Below are 24930 nucleotides of genomic sequence, written 5' to 3'. Positions count from 1 at the left end.
TTTCAATGGCAAACCTCACATGCACATCGCACGGCGTTAAAGCTCCCATTGAAGCCAATGAGCGATGTGTTCCGAGGAAGGTGCAATGTTAAAACACGCAGCTAGTGTATATGATTTCATCCAAAAGAATGGGGTTCATATTTGTGCGTCTCGAAATGCACAAATCTCATACGATTTTCTTGGTCGCGTGAAAGCGGCCCTAGATCGTTGTCACACGGACGATAAATTCACGTGAGTTTCGTGCCTATTGTCTATCGCGAGAGAAAATCGCAAGTGGCAGCGGTTTTTGCAAGAAAAAGCATCGCTGACGTTCAGACATCTCATAAGCATAATTGCGATTTTCTCGCGGCTAAAATCGCAATCGCCAGTGTGAAGGAGCCCTTACGGTAATTCCAATTTCCTGCTGCGTTCAGGGAGCAATGAACGGAGAATCCCCGCGGCTGAGCGGTCCCGTTTCAGGATGAAACCAAACAGATCCATTGACTATAAAGGGATCCATTCGGTTCTTGCTCAGCTGCCCGGCTTTGGTTCGGAAGAAAAAGCGTTGCATGCAGCACTTTTTCTTCCCTAGAGGTTCCAAGATGTGAATCCGACATTTTTTTTACACCTGCCTAAAACTTTTGCACAGCACCTGCTGCTTTCTACATGTACTGGAAAAAAAGTGGAATGATTGTCAAATCGCATATATATAATATATGAAACAATCTTCTTTTCGATGTGACATATATATATATATACGGGTCGGGGATACTATTGTATTCATACAGCTGCGAGGTATTCTACCCCACACACAGTGTCTTAGTGCGCATGCGCCTTGACGCCTGTGCTGCTGCGGAGCCCTTCGCTCTGGTATTAGTTCCCGGCCGGAGCGCTGTTGTGCGGGCACCGGCTTCCGCCATGTTGGTTGTGGCTCTGGTTGTGGTGGTCGCCGTCCTGTGGTGGGTGTGCAGCAGCTGGAGAGACGTGGTGTCCGGCCGGGCGGCGGGGGTCCTGCCGGCCTCTCGTGCTCCGCTGCTGCTCATCGCTCACCCAGATGACGAGTGTATGTTCTTTGCCCCCACCATCCTCGGTGTGTTGCAGGGACAGCGCCCCCTCTCTGTGCTGTGCTGCTCCGCAGGTATGGACAGCGGTGGGGCCGGGTGATCTCACTAGCTTCTTGTATACAAATACCGTAGTTACTGATGTACCAATCAGGAGCCAGCTGAGGAGGCAGAACATGAGCGCTGTGATCTGATTGGTCGCCGTAGTTGAAGCTGATACATTGTGTCTAGCCAGCTGCTGTGCCTGGAAGTATAGCTGCAGGCTGCAGTCCTAGTCGGCCACATTGTATCCTACTAAAGGGGATTGGACACACGAGCGGGGAGCACAAGGGGGATTCATTTCTATATGTTCAGCACTTACTGGGACTCCATTATCCCTAATGACATCAGATACTCTCTATGGTATACATTCTACTGACATCTAATAAACTTAAGCTGGTATTTCCCTCCATTCATCCTGTAAACGAAGAAGATGGATGCTGTTCGTATTTCCTGACCTGACGTTGTTTTCCCCCCTAGAGATGTTCAGTAGGGTTCAGTTTGGGCTCTGTGCAGCCGGTCGAATCGTGGAACATCCATATCCTTAAACTACCCTAAACGGCATTGGATTTGTGACAAGGCACGTTGTCTTGTTGGAAGTATGGCCGACCGTTCCCAGAGTATTACCACATTGTCGGCAGCACATTACTGTCTAGAATATCAGTGTACACTGCTGTGTTCATGGTTCTTGTCACTACAACCAACGGGCTGAAACCATGCCATGTAAACCATCCCAGACCATAACGGAACCTCCACCGTACTTGACTGTTGGCACAACACACTCAGGCAGCGATCCTCCACACCCAGGTACATCCATCTGATGTGAAGATGGAGTAGTCTGATTCGTCACTCCATAGAACATTCTTCCATTGCTCTGTCCAGTGACGAAGCACCATTGTAGATGGGCTGATACATCTTTGAGGGAACGTGCCAGAAGTTTGCAGGATGTATGGATGGAAGTATCAGACATTAGTAAGTATGCCATGGAGATTATCTGATGTCATTAGGGCCAAAGGAGCCCCACTAAGTATTAACAATATGGAAATAAATACTCCTTGTGATTCTTGCTGAGGGGTCCAGGTATTTTTGATAGGATAAAGAGCTGTATCAGCAGCGTAACATCAGTTTATAACACAAGTCACAGTGCTGTGCTGGATCCATCATTTGACTGTTGTGTGAGGGACCCCCCTGACTTATCATGCAGTCCCTCGAGGTCCCATTATGGTTTCTGTCATTTTCTGAGTGCTGTGTTCCCCGATGGGATCCTGCCACAGGTGTGGGCATACCCATAGTAATTCAGTTACTGTGACGTCAACACCATAAGGCAGCCTGCAGACGGGCGGGTCGGATTCGGCGGCGAGGATTCTCGCCGCGGGACCCGACCCGAGCGCCTGCAGGGACCAGCGCGTACCTACCCGTGCCCACCGGCTCCGGCTGTTTGATGTGCCAGCTTACCGGGCAGCCGGCGCATGCGCGGACCGGAGTCGGCGGCGGGTGAGGGACATTTCTGTGTGGGCCCCGCACAGAAATAGAGCATGCCGCGATTTGTTTGCCGCGCAGCCAAATCGCGGCCGTCTGCATAGGATTGCGTTTGCTAACGCAATCCTATGCAGGCTTCCAGCGACAGAAATCCTGCCGTGGAATTTCAGCTCGTGTGCAGGCGGCCTAAGGAAAGTTTCACATAGGCGATCACAATATTACAGCAAGACAATCGCAGCAAAATCGCATGTTTGTTCACTCGATTTTTAAGCGTCAGTGCTTTTCCTCACAAAAACATCGCTGAAGTTTGTGATTTTCTCACGAGAAACACAATAGGACTTTCTAATGTTAATTGCGCATCACACGAAAATCACAAGGACATGCGGTCCGATGCAATAAAACAAAAGCTCTATAGGGAAACACAGGAGTGATTTAAAAAAGAGCAAAACGCAGGAAAATAGGACATGCTGCGTTTTTTTTTCCCCCACGAAACCGCATGAGTGAAAACGTCGCAAAAGTGAAGGAAACCATTGCAAAACATGGGTTTTATAATTCTGCGTTCTCACGCGCTCTCGCATCGCGTGATGTTTGTCACTCGTGTGAAAGCGGCCTAATAGAATCAGCAAAAAGGATTATTACAGTGTTCAGAAACGGATGAAAATGACCTCGCAGCTCGCCATGCAAATAGTGCAGAGGGGCAGAGAGGGGACAGGAGCTCAGTTCCTGCTCCTGGCTCTTCCATCCTCCCCCCCCCCCCCCCCCCCTGCACATGAGGACACCGTATATCGGCTCGGCGTGAAAACCGATCTGATATACGTTCGTGGGAATGCAGCCTAAGGCCGGGGCTACACGGCGACTGTGGCTATAACCAAAGCTGAACCTTTTTAGTTGGAGGAGATGAGCTGTCAGACATCTCTGGTGAAATAGTAGAAAGTGACAATTAAAATCCAAGCACTCCGCAAATGTGCAACTAGCCTAAATGGGCGTGACTGCAGCCGGGTGTCTAGGGCCACTCCCACACACGAACGCAGCAAAGCGCAGCGATTTTACTTTCTTAATCTTCCGCGGTTTCCTGTGTCTGACCGCGTTTTAGCGCACCCCATCATTGCGATGGGTGATGAGGTACGCTGAACGCTGAAAAATAGAGCAGACAGCGCATGAAAATCACGGTGCTGAGAAGCGCCATGATCAAACGCATGTCTGCGAGAAAGCTCTAAAAGTGGCCGTAGGCAAGAGATATGTATTGGCAGACCCAGGACAACTTTAATGGTATCGGCCAATAATCTAGTCTGCGCAGCAGATTCCAATAAATTAGTTGAGTGAATCAATGCGTAATCTTTGAGCGCCTTAGGGCTCCTTCACACTCTCGTTCGCAATATCGCCACGAGAAAATCGCGACAACATAGCAACTTTTTTCCTGTGATTTTTGAGCGGCACCCCTGTTTTTTCTTGCAAAAAATTTGCTGCAACTTGCGATTTTTGCCATGATTTTTTTTTAGCACGAAAGTCTATAGGACTTTCTAATGTTAAAATCACATGAAAAGCGCAACTTTGTGCTTCGCAATGCGATAAAAAGGAGGCTCCATAGGGAAACATGGGAGATAAAAAAAGCAAAACGCAAATAGGAGATGCCGCGGTGCCAGTAGCCGTTGCTGCAGTGCGTAGAGGGGTGTGTTAAGTTGTTCTTCCATTCTTAGTTTAGAATGGCACTGTAAAGAGTCGAATGTGCAATGCTGTGCTAGATCTTCAGAGGTGGGCACCACAGGGAGCAGGAGAGTATTAAAAAATACAGCACCCCGCTCCCTCTTACCTTCCCTAACAGCACCATAACTTAGTTCTGTAAATTAATTCTGAAGTGACTGCCACTAGAGATCTTCTTTTACAACCTGTCTGCAATCCACTGCCTGTTAGATATTGAGCTTCTGTAGTTACTGGGATACCAGGACATGGGCGAGGGCGATCTTCACAGGCTGACAGATCTGCAGACAGTGTCTGCAATCTCCACAACCTCTGCCTCTCCTGCTGTTACAGGATGTCTGTGTATATTATGTTGCATTAATAACTATTTGGCCAGAATGTCTTATTGAATCATCCTGGGAAAGCACAGGGACAGTGATTTGGATATCGCTGATTGGATCAGAGATGGAGCAATGCAGCATGGGAAGTGAGGGAAAGGAAGTCCAGGACTACTTGGAGAATGCTAGGTTTGCGACATGCCTCCTGCCTGAAAGTAGATTGCTAACAGCAGGGCAGCAGAAAAACGGGGAAAGACCACCTGAAGAACTTAAAGGGGTTGTCCCGCGAAAGCAAGTGGGGGTATACACTTCTGTATGGCCATATTAATGCACTTTGTAATGTACATCGTGCATTAATTATGAGCCATACAGAAGTTATTCACTTACCTGCTCCGTTGCTAGCGTCCTCGTCTCCATGGTGCCGTCTAATTTCAGCGTCTAATCGCCCGATTAGACGCGCTTGCGCAGTCCGGTCTTCTCCCTGGTGAATGGGGCCGCTCGTGCCGGAGAGCTGGTCCTCGTAGCTCCGCCCCGTCACGTGTGCCGATTCCAGCCAATCAGGAGGCTGGAATCGGCAATGGACCGCACAGAGCCCACGGTGCACCATGGGAGAAGATCCGCGGTGCATCATGGGTGAAGATCCCGGCGGCCATCTTAGTAAGGTAAGGAAGAAGTTGCCGCAGCGCGGGGATTCAGGTAAGTACTGAACGTTTTTTTTTTTTAACACATGCATTGGGTTTGTCTCGCGCCGAACGGGGGGCCTATTGAATTAAAAAAAAGACGTTTCGGCGCGGGACAACCCCTTTAAAAACATGAAATGATGCAAATAAGTGTTAGGTCACCCTGCGTACCCGCTCTTTCTGTATTGCGGATGACCGTAGCGGCTCGCCATTGGTCATACGCAGTGCAGATGTCTTGTTTTTTTTCAATGTTTGTATTTCCCGCGCCGCCTCTAAGCGATGATGCTAGTCCCTGCGGCCTATGTGCAATGTTAATTGCGTGTGGGCTGCAGGGCAGACGGCCTCTATTGACTTCAATGGAGGCCGTCCGCGCGGATTCTGCAGCAAAATAAACATAATGCGATTTTTTTTTTCCTCCGCTTGTGGGATACATGATTGGGATGTGCAAGTATAAAGGAAGAATCAAAAGTACATACCTGTCGATGCCCGTGTTGTGTTGCAGATCCTCCGAATAGACGCTGATTGGGGATTCCGCAATTGGAATCCATTCGTGTGAGCCCCCCCTCCTAAGGAGAATCTGTTATATTTTAAAAAAACAACTTGTTGAACACTCAGGTGAACTTTAAGATAACTTTTTGCAGCAAATTATCTGTGTTTGCTACATCTATACATGGATCGGTGGAGCAGTTTTTCAAAACTTGCCTGTTAAACTATACAGTGGGGTGTAAATTGACCTGCGGAGTGAATCTTACCTGTGCAGCATATCAGTTTATGAAGTCTACAGCAAAATCCATGACACACCTCATGTAACTCATGCAGATGTTTCTACCAATTTTCTGTCTCGTGTGAACATACCATGAGGGGGTTTTCTAGGATTTTAATATTAATGGATAATAATAGGCCATATTGGATGGAAGGTGGTCCAACTCCCGGTGACCGAAGAGGCTGTAGTGCCTTCGTAGACAGGGCATCCCACACACATGATGGTGGCTGCCTGGCATTGCAGCTCAGTCCCTAACAAACGAATGGGACTTGGCTGCAGTACTATGACTGTATGGGCCCTTTAGTTGGTCCATCGTCAGGAATCGTACCCCTACTGATCAAAGAGTGATGTCCCATCCTAAGGATAACCTCTAGTATTAAAGTCCCAAAAGTGATTTATAAAGATTGTATGAATTAGAAAAAAAGTTAATAGTAACAGAACTTGATAAAAATAAGTTGATCTAATTCTAATTTGTAGGAAATTACTACAATCAAGGGGAGACTCGGAAGAAAGAACTGATCAAGAGCTGTGCTGCTTTAGGAATCCCTCCTGACAACGTCACACTGATTGACCACAGGTATGATACAAAATAGAAGAGGATTGTTGCTGATCTTACAAGGATAGATACTTGGGGTATGGCCACCAATGCAAGATGTCGTTGCTGTTGTCCATGTCACAGCAGTAACACATGTCCTTAAAGGGATATTCGCATCATATCAAGTTGTCCACGTATTCACTTGGACCCCCACTGATCCCGATATCTCAGCCCCAGCACATTATGAAGTGAAGGCAAAGGGAGGCTTCAACTCCGCTCTCTCCAGCAGTCCCATTGAAGTTAATGGAAGGGTGTGTTCATGTGTGTCCTCTGCTGCTCAATGTGCGGCCTCCGGGACTGAACTCTCGGGATCGGTGGGGGTTCCAGTACAGGGGGGAGGTCAATAAGGGATCACTTGCTCTGATGGGAATAACCTTTTAACCACTTTCTGCTGCAGCTCTTTTTTTTTCACTTTTCCATCCCCATTTTCGAAAGATCGTAACTGCTTTTACTTTTCCGGCGCCGTAACTACATGAGGGCTGTTTTTTTGTTTAATGTCCCATATAATGTATTGGAAAAGTTAAAAAAATTTTGAAGCTGGGCGAAATGGAAAAAAGCGCAGTTTTGCCAGTTTCGGGAGGGTTGGCTTTGTTTTTATGGTGTTCAGTGTGCTGTAAAAAGGATATTTAGGGAGATTTATGAAACTGGCCTTGTTTTCCATAGCAACCAATCACAGAGCAGCTTACATTTCTTATAGTGCTGTTGTACAGTGAAACCTGAGCTGTGATTGGCTGCTGTGGGTAACGAGGCCAGTTTTTCTTTTAGACGCTTTTCATAAATCTCCACAATTGCCTTTATTCTAAGGGTTGATGCAGTTAGGACGATACCAAATTTATATAATTTCTTTTATGCTGTACTACTAGAGTTGAGTGAACGTACTCTGGCGAGCTTGATGCTCGTTCGAGTATTAGCGTACTCGATGGTGCTCGTTACTCGAACAAGCATCAAATCGCGTTCAACCCCGCCCCAGCTTTTGGCTCCTCCCCACTGCGACGTGCCTGTTTTGGCCCCTCCCTGCCACGACGCAGCGCGCGTCATTTGAAAATTTTTGGTCTGGCAGGGAGGGGAAGGGGGAGAGGGAGAGAGAGGGGGGGGAGAGAGAGAGAAACACGAACCAAGAAAGAAAAAAAAAAAGCTCGGGACCCGGCGTTCCACATACAAAAATGCTCGAGTCTCGTAGTCAATGGGGTTTGTTACTCGAGTAGAGCTCTCGAATTTTACGAAAAGCTCGACATGAATAACGCGGACCTGAGCATTTGGGTGCTCGCTCATCTCTATGTACTACCTATAGGGGTTTTCCAAGAAAATACTACAGTGGTGTATTCTCAGGATAGGTCAATAGTTGATTGGCTGTGGTCCACCACTTGGGATCCCTGCTCATCGGGTGCCCACTGTCAGCACCACAATTAACAGGAGTTGGAGTGGAAGCAGATGGCTCCAACCTCTGTGTAGTGGTGGGGATAGCTGGTGCCGCTTCACAGGGGTCGAAACAAACTGCTTCCACTCCGACCCTGGCGTATTGTGGCATGTAGGGCGGGTACTTAGCATTGGGTCCAGCCAACCAAATATTGATGACTTATCCTGAGGACGGGTCATCAATAGTATTTTCCTGGAAAACCCCTAGCTTTTAGTCACCATCTTTGACCCCCATACCTTCTTTTTTTAATTTAGTGAATAGAGATGAGTGAGTATACTCACTAAGGCACATTACTCGAGCGAGTAGGGCCTTAGCTGAGTATCTCCCCGCTCGTCTCTAAAGATTCGGGGACCGGCGCGGGTGACAGGTGAGTTGCGGGGGGGTGGGGGGGGGGGAGAGGCAGAGAAAGATCTCCCCTCCGTTCCTCCCCGCTCTCCCCCGCCGCTCCCCGCCGGCCCCCGAATCTTTAGTGACGAGCGGGGAGATACTCGGCTAAGGCACTACTCGCTCGAGTAATGTGCCTTAGCGAGTATACTCGCTCATCTCTATTCGTGAATTAATGCCAGTGAATGCCTTGCATCACCCATTGTTTTCAATGGGGTCGTCAAAGCATTGCACATCGAGCGATGCAATGCAAGGTTTCCCATTGACAAAAATGGGAAACACTCCACAGTGGAGGATCGCTGTTTCCCCAAAGTGACGCAAGGCGGTTTAACACAAACGCCTGGCATCCACGGGGAAATCGCGCGTTGGTGAGTGTGATATTGCGCCGAATTTCACGGCCTGATATCGCACTCGGCCGTGTGAAATTAGGCTAAGACAGAACCTCGTTAGGGCTCATTTGCATGCACACATGTAGTTGCGGTGTAAAGAAACCAGACCAATTTCACCGCGTGTGTACATGTGCGCTGCATACATTTTTGTTGCTTATGTGCAGTTTTTTTACATCCGTATGTCATCGTTTTGCACAAAAGAAAAGGAAAAAAATAAAAAGGCACAATTGATGTCATTTTTGTGTTTCCGCTGTCTCCTGGCAACAAGCCGCTGCGGATTTTCTGTGAGTAGCACTGTCAGTACCTGAACATTTACCTTAACGAATGCTGATACTAAATGCTGCAATGTGAAAGTGGCGTAAAGGCGGAATAGAACAGTGATCAGCCGGAAAAATCCAACTTGGCTTACTGAGGTTTTCCACAAGAAAGTTCCACTCTCTCGTATAAACTATACGCTCATTTTTAGATTTTAAAAAACATTTGTTTTCAAGTTAAATATTTATACAGGTTTTTTTAGCGTAGCAGCGCCTTGTTTTTTTCTTCCCTCGTGTTATGTAAAAAATTGATTGTGGTTAAAAATGGAGGCCAGCAGGCTTTCCCTGTACAACACCCAGACCATATGAAAATGTGTGCACGGATGTCGTCCGTTGCATCGAAAGTGAGAACTGCTGACTCAGCTGGATTCCCAGCCACAGAACTGACTTTATGTAGCACCGCGCTGCTTCTTTCCAAGGGATCATAGTCCCAACTGGACTCCCGCACTTGGATTTTACTATCTGTCTTCTTCATTGCATCAAACCGTCATCTTGACCACATATGTTATTTGAAATGTTACCTATTATTCCCTGGGGCTTCTTAAAATATCCTGTTTAAGGGGGCTGTCTGAGGCTGAACGCCTGACGCTCGTCAAAACATGTAAATTGATGGTACTTTGTATCATACAGTATAGACATATAGTAAAAATCATGAAATTCGGCCCAATATCACATTCACCAACGCCAGACATTTTCAGGTTGACTGGAGGGAAATATCACCTATAGTGTATTGGACATTAGTAGAAAGTATGCTGTGGAGAGTATCCAATGTCATTCCGGCCACAGGGAGCCCCACGAAGTATTAACATATGGAAGGAAATACGACTTTTGATTCTTGCACAGGTGTCCATTACTTTTGGTAGGATGATATAGTAATAGTGTACAGAGTGATGTCACAGCTAACGGGTAAGAACCCCATGATGTCACAGCACTGAATTAATACACCCAGCATAGTGAACGTGGTATCCTAATATATAGAGCGTGCACTCAGGGGGCTCACAACACTGATGTCATCCGCACAGCACAAGGATAGCTCACATGCTGTTTTATCACAGGGTTAAAAAGCTAAAAAAAAATAATATCCAGTACAAGGATAACAGAGAAGTACAACAATAACCGCCAGTATTCCATTCTGTGCCTTGGTGGCCAGTGGGCTCACTTCAGCCCCCGGGCTCAGGTGCAAATGTACCCGCTGTAGTTACCCTATTGATAATGGAAGTATATTAATGAATTACTCTGTATGCTAATACACTAATATAAGTTCACTATGCTGCTAACTAGGTGATATACTCGTGCGTTGCAGGGCGATTTTATGAATAGCAGTTCTGCAATGTACAAAGCGGGCCACAAAAATGAGCCCAGGACCACACTGCGACGAAAGCTGTCCAATCACAGCACAGATTTCATTTTACTTCAGCACTATAATAACCAATTACAGCACACCTTTCATTCTACCTCAGCAGTATAAGAAATGAAAGCTGAGCTCTAGCAACTAGTGATGAGCGAGCATACTCTTTAAGGGCAATTGCTCAAGCTAGCATTGCCCTTAGCGAGTACCTGCCTGCTTGAGAGAAAAGGTTCGGCTGCCGGCGGCGGGCAGGGAGCTGCGGGGGAGAGCGGGGAGGAACGGAGGGGAGATCTCTCTCTCCCTCTCTCCCCCCTGCTGACTGCCGCAACTCACCGCTCACCCGCGCCGGCACCCGAACCTTTTCTTCCGAGCGGGCAGGTACTTGCTAAGGGCAATGCTCGCTCGAGCAATTGCCCTTAGCAAATATGCTCGTTCATCTCTACTAGCAACCAATCACAGCGCAACTTTTATTTTACCTCAGCAGTATAAGAAATGAAAGCTGAGCTGTGATTGGTTGCTATTAACAACAAAACATTACAGGGGAAGTCAGTGAGTTTTCGATGTTTAATTCCGCCAGTACTTGTCGCTCGGTGCTGATGAACACTCATGCGAAAAATGGCACTCAAATCAGACCAGAACTGTGGATTTATATCCAACACAAACAAACAGATTGTGCGTTTTATAGGTAAGATAACCGATCAAGAGTCTATACAGTGACATTAAAAACCTGATCTACAGGCTGAAGTCACTGCGACCACAACCCAGAGATGGCAAGAAATCCACTGAGGATAGATCTCGTTGCAACCTTCAGGTTGCGGTTGGGACAACTCACACCATGACCTCATAGACTTCAAGGAGATTCGGCGGCGATCCTTAGCTGTGCAACTCGTGTTGCAGTCAAAGTCGAAGAAGCTTCACAGCAGATTAACGATGGCTGATCCTGCCTGTAATTAATAATAAGGGCTTATGCACATGGCCGTATTATGACTCCATACATATACAGTGCCTATAGAGCAATGCATGGAGCCTGTCCTGCTCAGTCCTTGGGGACCATGCGGACTCCATGCTCAGGGATGAGCCCTATCATTACAGCACATTGTCTCTAAGCTGCTTCCTGACGAGTCGGGATGACAGAATGGCTATTCTGAGGGTCTGTTAAAGTAAACTCATGTAGGAAATCTCCCAGGCACTCCATATTCAACCGCAATACCCCATTAATCTGCTAGCTTTCATTAAAGCCAGATGAGCTTGGCTGAACTGGTGTTAGACGGGGTCATATCCCCCTGCATTGGCTGCAGTGCCCATCCCCCGGCCAGCAGGAGACCCACATAGCATATAATGGATCTGAAAGCTCAGCTTTTTCCACCCTACAGGACAGACGTGGGATATGGGGCAATGAATCTCACTGCGGGGTCACACTGTCACGTAACCTTCTCCCGGCCCCAGCTACAGGGAAAGGCAGGAATTCGTATTCATGTACATTGGGGATGGATTTATTTGGCCTGTAAGGGTCATTGGTTGGTTGTGCTGCAGTTATAACACAGGGAGATAAGTTGTGGCCGGGCCTAGAAAGCCAGCGGTAAGGGAAAATTATGCATGCCTGTATTCTTTGCTGGCATAGTGCATTCATGTATGGGTTCATTATTCACATAGCTGCAGCCATAAGACTAGCGACTAATCATTTCAAAGCGGCGTAAATATTTTAGACCTGCGACCACTTTGTAATGGGCATCATGGACACGGAGCAGCCATGTAAAGGAGGATGGGTGACCGCACACAGTATAGTGCTCCATGAGGTGCTGTATTACAGAGCGGTTCCTCACTAGGAGCATTGCTTGCATTATTCGGCATCTGATGGAGCATATCTGTCAGGATCAGCAGATGTGGACCTGCCGTATCAGACTGGTTTGGCTTTGGGCCAAATTCAGGTATAACACCTGAGGAAGCCCAGCCTGCACCCTTTTACTCCACTATTCGGGATCTGGGCTTCACTGCGGGGTCCCAGTTATATTGCAGCTGACACTAGAATAGACCAATGCACAGTCTGAGCTCGTGAACAGAGGCATAGTCCGAACAAGCCGGGTCGGGGTAAGCAGCATAACCTCAGAACAATTTGGAGGTCAGGGCACACACAACTGGTTCAGCACGGTGCAAAAGGCCAGGAGTCGGGCAGACAGAAGAATAGTCAATACAACAAGCTGGGGTCAGGAGTGGAGAATGCAGCAAAGTCGGGATTAGCTGGAGTCAGAAAGCAGAGAGTCAGTATGAATGAGATGGCATCTTAAACTGGACTAAGAGACCAAAAAACTCAGGCACCTTCCTTAGGCTACTCTCACACGCTTGACAAAAAACTGCAGCAGCGGTCGAAATGTGGCCTGTATGCTGTGGACTCAATAAAGAAGATAAACTTTTGCCATGTGAAATCCTTTGTCTATATGCACCCCATATGCGGCTCATTATTTTTAAAGATACTCTCACACGCGTTGTCACACCTTGTATCGAAGCTAGAGGTGGTACAGCAGGGTACTAGAGCCCCCATGCCTACCCATATCACCACGTCTTGTATCCAAGCTAAAGACAGTACAACAGGGTACTAGAGCCTACATGCCCGCCCGTTTCACATCTTGTATCCAAGCTAGAGGCGGTACAACAGGGTACTAGAGCCTCCCTCCAAAGGGTCAGTTTTCTGCAATAAATTATCTTTTCGCTCTGACATTGTAATCACTCATTTATACCAACAGTACTATCACACAGAGAAAGTCTTATTTGATCCCAACAACAACTTCTAGGGGAGGGATTTTTTTTTTTGACGATGAGTGTCAAGTCCCATTTAGATGCAAAGACTAACACCAAAATTTGCTGAAAGCCGTCTTTTGAGCGAGAATCGTTAGGTCTAAACACGCGCCCATTGTTCAGTTTTCGTTAATGATGAGTCTTATCAGGACCGCGCGCTGAATTCTCAGCGGGATATCACTGATACTATTGTTTCAGCTGGTATCACGCTCGAAGAAGAGAGTATGGTCGGAGCGCTCAGCTGTATACCAGCTGACTGCTCTGTGAACATAGCAGGAGTAAGCAGAAGACAGCGCTTCAGCTGTGTTCTGTATACCCCACTCGGAGCGCGCAGCTGTATACCAGCTGAGCGCTCTGAGAAGACAACTGCTGTATGCAGAAGATAGCGTTCCCGCTTGTCTTCTGTGTACAGCGTGAGCTTTCATTTACACACTTATGCAAAGTGAAAGCTCAAAACAGTCACTCAAACTGCCACGTGAGCGAATTTTGAGCGATCATCTTGCCATCTAAATGCACACAGCGATTATCGCTGAAAAGATGTATTTGAGCGAATTTTGAGCGATAATGGTTGTGTCTAAAGGGCCTTAAGTGCTGAGATCCAGCTAAGAAAAAAACAGAAGTCTTTTCCATTTATCAAGCAGGCAATATATATATATATATATATATATATATATATATATACTAGCGTACCCGTCGCGCGTTGCTGCGAAGACAGACATACATACATACAATAGTTTTTATATATCTAGATAACAACCAATCACAGCGCAGCTTTCAAGTTACCTCAGCGGTATAATATATAACAAACAATCACAGCACAGCAGCTTTCATGTTACCTCAGCAGTATAATATATAGCGACCAATCACAGCACAGCTTTCATGTTACCTCAGCGGTATAATATATAGCAACCAATCAGAGCACAGCTTTCATTTTACCTCAGCAGTATAAGAAATTGCAACCAATCACAGCACAGCTTTCATTTTACCTCAGCATTCTCAATATCCAGGAATTGTCTTGCAAAACGTTCGGCGGATGCATCATTTTGTAGTTGAACACTCATCCCGTTGCTCGTAATGCCTTTTGCTTTTGTGCTAGAGATGGAAATCAAACGATCTTTGTCTGGGGGGCATAACTGTCAACGACGCTCGCACGCACGCCACCTATCCTAGGATAGATGTACTATGCCAGTAATCTTCCCAGGAGTGTACTCAACAACTTCCCAGTAACTTTTCCTATTTATGACATAATCAATGCTCGTGCCAAATTTCAAGTTTCTATGACATTGGGAAGCGAGAAAATTAGATTTCGTACGTAAAATTTGGACGCTAATTCTTTTGCGCATAAAATTGAATAATCGAGTTGGGACCGATTAGCTTTTCCTATTTATGACATATTCAATGCTCATGCCAAATTTCGAGTTTCTATGACATTGGGAAGCGAGAAAATTAGATTCCGTACGTAAAATTTGGACGCTAATTCTTTTGCGCATAGAATTGAATAATCGAGTTGGGACCCATAAGCGTTTCCTATTTGTGACATATTCAATGCCCGTGCCAAATTTCAAGTTTCTATGTGAGAAAATTACATTCCGTACGCAAAATTTGGACGCTAACTCTTTTGCGCATAGAATTGAATAATCGAGTTGGGACCCATTAGCTTTTCCTATTTATGACATAATCAATGCTCGTGCCAAATTTCAAGTTTCTATGACACCGGAAAGTGAGAAAATTAGATTCCGTACGTAAAATTTGGACGCTAATTCTTTTGCGCATAGAATTGAATAATCAAGTTGGGACCCATTAACTTTTCCTATTTATGACATAATCAATGCTCGTGCCAAATTTCAAGTTTCTATGACACCGGAAAGTGAGAAAATTAGATTCCGTACGTAAAATTTGGACGTTAATTCTTTTGCGCATAAAATTGAATAATGGAGTTGGGACCCATTAGCTTTTCCTATTTATGACATAATCAATGCTCCTGCCAAATTTCACATTTCTATTACATTAAGAAGCGAGAGAATTCGATTCCGTACGTAAAATTTGGACGCTAATTCTTTGGCGCATAGAATTGAATAATCGAGTTGGGACCCATTACCTTTGCCTATTTATGACATATTCAATGCCCGTGCCAAATTTCAAGTTTCTATGTGAGAAAATTAGATTCCGTACGTAAAATTTGGACGCTAATTCTTTTGCGCATAGAATTAGTATATGAGGAGGAGGTCGTCTGTGTAATATATTAGTATATGAGGAGGCGATCGTCTGTGTAATATATTAGTATATGAGGAGGAGGTCGTCTGTTTAATATATTAGTATATGAGCAGGAGGTCTCACAATGCAGCTTTATAGAACATGTTGGGGCATGTTCAAGGGCGTCCGATGTTGATGACATCAGTGATGACATCACAATAGCAGGTGGCTTACTTATTCGATCTACGTGGGGGGGTGGTAACTTTCGACGACGCTCGTGCGCGCGCCATTTATCATAGAATATTTGTACTATGCCTATAATCTTCCCAGGAGTGTACTCAACAACTTCCCAAAGTTTCATGGCGATCGGATGAATGGTGTAGTAGCGCATAAAGGACAAACAGACAGACACGCACGCAGACAGACATACATTCAATTTTATATATATAGATATATATTTGTACAATGAGGGAAAGTTGGCATGAAATAAAGAAGACTAGGAAGGAGTCAGCCGAGTTCCCAGGTATGCTATGGAAGTATCCCACCACTGATAGGGGAAATTGGGGTTGAATTGAGTTAAAAGCTTGAATGGAAGTGCCTCAGTTCTAGTTGTGTTAACGTTACAGCCATAAAGTCACCAATAATCCCACAGCAAATCATGTAAATTAGGGAAAGAGGTATGTAAATTGGTGAGGAATAACAATATGTCATCTGATAGCAAGAATAATTTAAATTCTCCCATGGGCAATTTTAACAAGTTTGAAACTGACAGAACTTGGCTCCATTAAAGTGAATGTGTGCAACTTTTTTTTTTCAATGCAGCAAATTGGGCCTGAATCGGATCATTCAAGTCAATGAGTACATTAAAAAATCTGGAATATGAGAGTGTTCAGTTTTTTTCCATGCAGCCATTGACTTCAGTTAGGCCTCCCTCACACAGATGTTTTTTTAGTGTTTAGCTGAAAATTCATTATGCCTGAAGAAGGACCCTGGGAGGTTCAAAAGCTCGCATTAACATCATGTATTTTTGTTAGCCGTTAAAAGATATCATATCTACAAGATCACTTGATTTCTTTTACGGAGAACAATCACAAAAACTCATGTAACATACTCACACACCCTACAAGGCCTTATTCACCCAAACTGCACTTTGTGTGTATAAGGCCTTGTAGGTATTTATTTGAACATATTAACTTAAAACATGAACATGAGGAAAAACTGTGTTTATTTTCTATTTCTGACCATTTTTCCCCAAAAAAGACCTGCATAGTAAATTGATATCCACCTCAATTTTAATTAATAGAAAAGTCCTGTAAAAAATAAAATAAAAATCAAGTTTAGAATGCCGCTATCCAAAATGGGAAATTTTGCTCTGGGCACAAAGACCCAAAACACCCTTGATCATGGAAGGGTTAAAAAATAAATTTTTGAGCAGTATTAAATTAGTTTTTCATCCATATTGCTGCCCTGACTCTATGTACAAATTTGGTTGTCCCCAGATTTGAGTAGTAAAGCCAACATGGCACGTCCTTGTAGAGTATACCATATCTATACTTGAGTTTGTGTTGGACTTTGCAGGATTTTTAGACCTTCTTCTCGGGTCAATTTCCTTCAGGGTGTAATTTATGGGTTCTTATTCACAAGGCCCCTTACATAAAGATGTGTCTTTATGGAATATTTGCACTTTTGACTTGACCAAGGAAAAGAAAAGGACATTTTTAAGCTGTTTTTCACTGCTTCCAACATAATTCATTTCCTTTTAGCTTAAAAAGAAAGGTTGGAAGGAGGGAGAGGGGCGAGCTAGGTGAAAGGGGAGGAGGGAGGGGAAAATGATGGCACAAATCCTATTCTCTCCTAGAAAGATCAGATCTATCCACAGGCTGTGTGTGAGCGGAGACATTCATCAGACCGGGGTGTTACTCCCAGCTGTATACACACAAGTCCTGGGCCTCGTCTGCCGGGGCACAGCAGGGTTCAATAAAGGCTGCGTCCAGAATAGGATTACTCTGCCTTACGGCTTCTGTTCTTGAAAGCAGCAATATTAGAGCTTTACAATCCAAACACTGGGAAATTGCTGGAGAGGGATGCAATACTGAAGTTTCCGGTATATAAAAGACTTTTGTAGTACATGGAAGATTGGCCCTTGCTGCTTGGGTACTGAATACACCCTAAGATGCATTCAGTATCAGCCAAGTAGCGAGAGTCTGTTCAGTGATAGTGTGAAACCTATTGTTTCATCTCGATCAACAACTTTGAGTGTCCTATATGGTAGATTAAGGTCTTAGGGTAGCCATAAACATTGGATACTTGTTGGCCAAACCCTTGTTCATTCAACAATGATCTTACCGGATACCCACATACATGTGCATGTTCAGCTTGGGCCAAGTGTGGACGTGTAAAGAGAGGAGAGCAAAAGGATTGGGCAGTTGGGATCCGACTGCCTGATCTGGTTTCCCCTTTCATCTCCCTTCGAAGGCAAAGTTGGGTTTGGCCGATAAACATCATAGGCCTCCAACATACTTACCGTGTGCCCAAGTTGCACCCTCGGACACCACATGGACCACCTGCATATTGACGTGATATGGACAAGAATGGGGAGTGTTGAGTTTTTCACACAGTCCGTGTCTTGGTAGTATGTGCTGCCTCATTGCATATTATGGGTTCTTATGCTGTCCATGCGGCGAAGTTATTTTTTCACGTGTGACACATGGATAAAAAAAAAGACGCTGGTGTGTCCGAGGCCCAACATATATGACCTTTGGGCTGGTTTAACGGCCAAACGAAATGTTCATATGCATAGGGGATGGGGGGGGAAACGTCTCTTAGATGAACGATTGTTTATCTACAAGTTATTGAAGGGGTGTGGACCACATAACCCTGGACAACCACTTTACACCGGCCTGCCACACAAGATGGCTATCTCTCAGCAGAAAACGCTGCGGAATGTCCACAGTAAATTCTGCAGCATTTCCTTATGCAAACTCGCTTCAAAATCACCGCCGTAGGTGCCAGTTTTACGTGTCTATAGCTGATATTAGTAGCTACACCACTTCTCCCTCACCCCGGAATACATGGCGCTGTAAGCACACCCAGCCGCAGGCTTCTTGCCAGCCTCTAGTCAGTGCTGAGCCGCTGGTCATGTGATGTAGACCAGTGATTCGGATTTTGTTGTGGTCTTTTATACGAAAATACTGCGGGATTTAACACAGCGGACTCTCTGCAGCGTTTCCGCCCCACGTCAACGTACCCGAAGGCTGAAAACACATGCAGTTGGAGGTGCGGGAATTTTAAAGCACACCCAGAATTGATCTAACATGAAATATATGTCCTGCCTTTATGTTTTCCATTCCTCTTGAATCCACTTATGGCTTTGACTTTAAAAAATTCCATTAAAATGGCTTTTGTGATCCCAGCCCAGAATGCAAAGTTTTCTGTATTTCAGATGGGAGAGGGAAAGAAGACCGTCACGTCTCCTGGGCAAAACACAATGGGGTCCTTCTTTAACCTCCCCAACAGTAGATTTGGGGGAATGTTGTCCGGTCACATTGGATTGCAAATTGAAGTCAGCAGGTTCAGCCAGCGTTAATCTAATGTGGCTGACCAAAGTAGGTCAGCTGCATGTTGGAGAACAATATTTTGGTGGACTTCAGCGCTTCATGTAATTTGTATATTATGACTGTGCTTTATTACATTATTGCTAACTTTATGTGTAATATTAGATTACCTGCACTTTTTACATCTAGCAATGTAGGCTAGGGCCCTTTCAGGGTATGTTCACATGGGGCGGAAATGTTGCAGAATTTCCGCAGCTGAAAACTCTGCGGCAAATGCCACACCATCCACAAATACAACGCTCCCCTCACTCATTTTAATGGCCTTTATGGTGCTATTAACGCTTGGGTAATAGTGCTAATTACCAGGTTGCACCTACACTTGCAGCATCGGACTGGCAGTTGTCAGGAAAACGTAAGGACTAGTGGCAGCCGCTATCGCTTATCTAATAGCAGCCTGGCTATATGGGAAACAAACGTTCATTCATAGGGTCATTCGTCCCCAATACAGCTGATATGATGTGCTTCCCACAATTATGTTCAGACAAATGACCGTTTAGGTGAATATTGGTTACCAGTAGAGATGACTGAGCGTACTCGCTAAGGCAAACTACTTGAGCGAGTAGCGCCTTATGCGAGTACCTGCCCGCTCATCTCTAAAGATTCGGGTGCCGGCGGGGGAGAGCGGGGAGTGAGCAGGCAGGAGCGGGGGGGAGAGAGTGATCTCCCTCTTGTTCCTCCCCGCACTCCCCCGCCGGCACCCGAATCTTTAGAGACGAGCGGGCAGGTACTCGCATAAGGCATTACTCGCTCGAGTAGTTTGCCTTAGCGAGTACGCTCGCTCATCTCTAGTTACCAGTCATCGGCCCATGTAAAACAACTTTAGGTTATTTCTCCTTATTAGGAATAAAAATACCTTCCTGACTGCATATATGGAAATCAGAATAAATCCTTGGATCAACATCCCATCTCGAGAAATCTAGTACCCATAACATTGTGATATTCTGTTTTTCTAGAAAGGCGTCCAAATCCTCTTTGAACTTGAATGAACCATCACAACATCTCGTGTCAGAGACTTCTATAGTCTCATTGTTCTTATAGTACACAATCTCCATCTATGATGATGCTGAAACCTTTTCTCCTCTAGAGCAGTGTTTCCTGCACTGTGAGACACTCCCTACTTGTTAGTGAGGCTCCGCTACAGAGGCAATTTTACCAGATATGATTTTTTTTATCACATTCCAGATGTAATCTTTAAGCCACACAATCATTTCTCTAACTTCACCAATCACTGGATTAGCAATGTAAAGGACTCCTTTTCTGCATTTGCTTAATGTTATCACTACAGGAGACAAATTTAAAGATAATTTAAAGTGAGTATGTCAACATCTATGAGCAGCATAAACAAGGTTATGGTGCTTGTAGGCCAGGTCCCGAGGTGTGCTTTGTATACTCGCCAACTCCTCATTCCCGCGCTGTCTTTCCTGAAAGTTAGAGCGCAGACAGTGCTTGTACTCCCATTACTCTCTATAGGGGTGCGCGTTCATGGCTTGTCAAGATGAATCCGCCACACTGTCTGTGCCGACTTCCATAGATAGACAGCATATAAAGCAAGCTCAATGGCACTCCAAACATATGAAGAACATGGGCATCCTCTCAGGGAATAATCCTGATTTACCCAACCATATAAATCAAAAAGAAAGTAGAAGGCAACTTCCAAAATGCGGTGTCAAAAAGGGGTATTTTTATTCCACCTACCGTATTTTGGAAGCTGCCTTCTACTTTCTTTGATGATTTAAAGGTGACAGCTTGGGAATGGGGAGTCGGGTAAGTATGCAAAGCAGCTCCCTGGACTCCTTGGGACCTGTCCTATGAGCACCATGACTTAGTTTATGGTTCTCACAGGTGATGACCTATCCTCAGGAGAGATCTTCAATACTTGATTGGTGAGGGTCCGCCACTTAGCTGATCGTTGGGTCTGTTGTCAATGTGGACAGTGCTGGAAGCAGATAGCTTTGCCAACCTTACAGCCCCCCTTTTGGTACTCCAGACACACTTTCCATTGAATTCAATGCAAGTGGTGCCTGCTGTAGCAAATTGGATGTGCAATGTAGACAGCGCTGTCTGCTTCCATGGCTGTCCACACTGACAGCATGCTCCGGGGTTCTAAGCGGTGCTCCACCACCAATCAACTGTTGCTGACCTAGGTCATCAATAATAAAAGTCCCAAAAACCCCTTGACATGGCATGGACTACAGCCAATGGTCAGGCCTAGGTATCACCATGTCCTAGCCGATGAGGCCACAATAGCAGCTCTGATCTAGATGTAGAGGATGCCCCCTTGGCATGGTTATACTCTAGACTTTCAACATAAAAAACAACAACTCCTCACCCACAAAATGTTTTGGTCTGTGACATTTTTGGGGTCAGTAATATTTTTCTCAAAATACAGCATGATTTAGGTATAGCAATTTTTTTGGCGCTTTTCTCTATAGCCTTCTTCATAGGAATGGAAAAACACCATATATTGCTAAATAATGTAGAAGATACACCAAAAATACTTGCAAAATACGCTTGAAATTCATGCTTTTTTTTTAAACACATTGGAAAAAAAGTGTGTGAGAGAGAGCCCTAAAAGACACACAAGCCCTTTTAACATGAGAAGTGTAATTTCATATCCACGTCTGCATGATACTGAGAACTGTGCACAGCGGAGTGCGGCCAGCAGTTCCTGGAAGCCGTGTCATCTCATAACCTTGTGACATAAACAGTCTAACCCCAGCCAGGCAATGCTCCGGAGGGAGATGGAGCGCTCATGAGGCCCGCTTCCCCATACTCAATTTGTCATGCTTTTGGGTGCATGGACTGTGAATCCTACTTTGTTTATACACAATCGTTACCGTACGTTTACACTATGTCACTGTTAAAGGGATTTTTTGGGATGAAGAAAAAGTTTAGCAGGAGTGAGTAATTGTGTAAATTAATGAAAACAACAAACAAAAACAGTACTTAACTATTAGATTCCCTGCTGTTCTATCACCACCTCCCCGATGCTCCACGCCGATGTTAGTTGTACTGCACTGCAGGACTGATGTCACGTCACTCATAAACTCTACAGCCAATCACTAGAAGGAAAGCTGGGTGGTAACCCGTGTTTAGAGGTTACTGGTTAGCACTCAGCTTTCCCATAAACATATTACTAATCAATAGCAAAGTAGAATTTTCTACTACTTGATAGCAGAGGACATCTGAAGGGCTTGTTTTCACATCAGCCATCCTATATTCGGTCACAATCGTAAATTTTTTTTTACAGTATCCGCTGTGTCGTGTGGTCTATGGGTTCGTTTAGTTAACAGGAGTTTTTTTTCGTGACTTTTTTCCATAAGTTTAGAGCTGTTGTAGAAAGACAAAAAATATCCGATTTTGCTAAATAAATACATGGCGGCTGTTTTTATTTTTTGCTCCACAGTCGAATAAGTTCTTTAAAGGAAACCTGTCAGAACCCTTGAGCCCATTAAACCACGTTATGGGACTCAAAGGTGATGGAATGGGGAGTCCAGGAAGAAGTATTCCATACTCACCGAGTGCACCGTTCTACTGCCATGTTCCTGCAAAGTTGGCGCACACCGGCAGTTTGACTTTTTCTACATGCGCATCGCACATTCAGGCCTATGGGAGTTGCCTGCGCATGCAGAAAGGGTCATGCTGCTGGCTTACACAGACTTTGTGGAGACACATCTGTGGAACGGGGCACCCGAGGAGTATGGAACAAAGCTCCCCGGATTCCATGTTCCTTCGCCTTTGAGACCCATGAAAAAGTTTATGGTGCTCAAAGGTGATGAAAGGTCCCTTTAAATATAATTGGGATTGTAGAGTTGACCACAGTAAACATTACTTTTCCATGTCAATGGTTATTGACTGTTATCGGGGAAACACGGTAGTTATTTGGTCACCCCTCAGACGTCTTTTTTTCTAAATTAAATGCCCTCAATTTTGATGCCCTCTCTGGGTAATGTTGTCCACCCATCCCATTTATTACTTTAGCTGCCCGCCTTTGTAGCCGCTCAAGCTCTGATATGTCCTCCTTGAGTACCAGTGCCCAAAACTGTCCACAATGCTCCATATGTGGTCTGACCAGTGACTTGTAAAGAGGAAGAACAATGTTCTCATTATGTGCCCCTAGACATCTTTTGATGCACCCAATGATCCTATTTGCCTTGGCATCAGCTGCCTGACACTGGTTGCTGCTGATAGGTGCTAAAAGTCAATTCTGGGATAATCCCTTTAAATTTTGATGACGTATCCTTAGGTCATCAATATCAAATCAATGGGGGTCCAACTCGCAACACTTCTGCCGGTCAGCTGTTTGTAGGGGCTACAGTGCCTGGGTGAGCACTGTTACATCTCCATTGTATACCAGAGACTGCACCGTACATTGTATAGTGGTTGTGCCTGGTGTTGCTGCACAACCCCTATTCAATTAAATGGGACTGAGCTGCAGAAAGGCAATGTGAAAAATAAACCTGACGTCCTAGACCAAAGAGGCTGCAATGCTCACCCAAATGCTGCAGCCGCTTCAGTCAATAGAGGTGCCTGGAGTCATACCCCTACCGTTCTGATATTGATGACCTATCCCAAGGATAGCTCATCAATATGAAGTCCCAGATAACCCCTTTAATTAATCCATTTACCTCTATGGATCTTGTATGTGTTACTTTATTCTTTGTTGCCGTCAAGTTGTTTTTGTATTCATATGTTTGGGGGGTTTTTGTCCTAAAAGTTACTTTTTCATAGTTGGTCATGGGTTTTTGTCTCTGGAAAATCATCCTAATGCTTTGTACAGATCGGATGATGGAAAATAATATGCAAACCCTCCTGATGTGCGGCTCCTTCCTTGTATGCATTTCAAATCACATTCAAATGTGACTCCGTACCAGTCAGACAATAATGTGTCATTTACGGCTGTGGGAATGCTGCGCCACTTCCAGGTCTTTCACAGTTTCCATAGGCAATAATTACAGCCCTTTCGAATCCCTAACTTATGTATGCTGGCATTAGCTCTGTTCACATGGTGTCCATTCTTACAGGAGCCATGACAGATACTTTTTGCAATGGATCATTATTTCTTACTGAACACAACAGTACAGTAAACTACGATATGTTGGCTGTCATTGGCCATGTCAGACAAACTTATGCAAACTAGATTGATGCGATGTTTGCTACGCGGACATTAAATGTTTGGGAAAAGGGTTGTCAAACTACTAATGACCACTTGTCTTAATGTATGTGCATGAGTGCTTCTGATGCTCCACCCCCTGGTGACTCCATCGAAGGTCCTGCAACATATATAAAACACACAGTCTGACCCACAGAATAACAACACAGTTAGGGCTCTTGGAAGGGGAGGAGAAAAATAACACACTGAGAATACAACAAAGCCAGTATTATCTCAGAAGACACAACTCATCAGTCCTGACAGAACACATTGACCTAGCACAGAGATACAGTGGGCTAAAGGACCTGTGGTGATGTCACTTCTGTGGGAGGAGCCAAGCTGTGTGTGTGATGTGTGGGGTGTAGTAGAGCTGTGTGTGTGATGTACCATGTAGCAGAGCTGTGTGGCGCATTGCGCCACCAGAAACACTGGTACTATAAGTTTTTCTATACAACTCAGCAGTCTTGACAGAACACACTGACCTACCACCACCACAGAGATCCAGTGGGCTGAAGGACCTGTGGTGATGTCCTGTGGGAGCGGCCAAGCTGTGTTTTTTTTTTCCTTTGTGGTAATCAAGCTACTGTGACTGCGATGTGCCACCAGAAAGATTGGGACTATAATGTCTTAATGATTACTAGTAAATGTTTTAAGAACTGTCGAGCCAAGGATTTTGCTCGAACTGTCCGCCGTTCACGTCTTGGTCTTCCACGTT

At 45.1% G+C, this 24930-nt stretch overlaps 1 protein-coding gene across 1 annotated transcript in view; it reads left to right on the top strand.

Moving 5' to 3' along the window:
- The first annotated feature begins 849 nt into the window (after window positions 1-849).
- The window catches only part of PIGL (phosphatidylinositol glycan anchor biosynthesis class L), a 114519-nt gene continuing 90438 nt past the window's right edge, over window positions 850-24930 (top strand). Inside the window, exons 1-2 of the mRNA XM_066599521.1 lie at window positions 850-1117; window positions 6494-6593. Coding sequence (XP_066455618.1) covers window positions 898-1117; window positions 6494-6593 — 320 coding nt within the window. The 5' untranslated portion in view covers window positions 850-897. The remainder of the gene's footprint in view (window positions 1118-6493; window positions 6594-24930) is intronic.

Source organism: Eleutherodactylus coqui, chromosome 4, assembly GCF_035609145.1.
Source record: "Eleutherodactylus coqui strain aEleCoq1 chromosome 4, aEleCoq1.hap1, whole genome shotgun sequence".
Lineage (NCBI taxonomy): Eukaryota > Metazoa > Chordata > Amphibia > Anura > Eleutherodactylidae > Eleutherodactylus > Eleutherodactylus coqui.
Note: the sequence above shows the minus strand (reverse complement) of the source record. Positions and strands in the feature narration are given on the sequence as shown.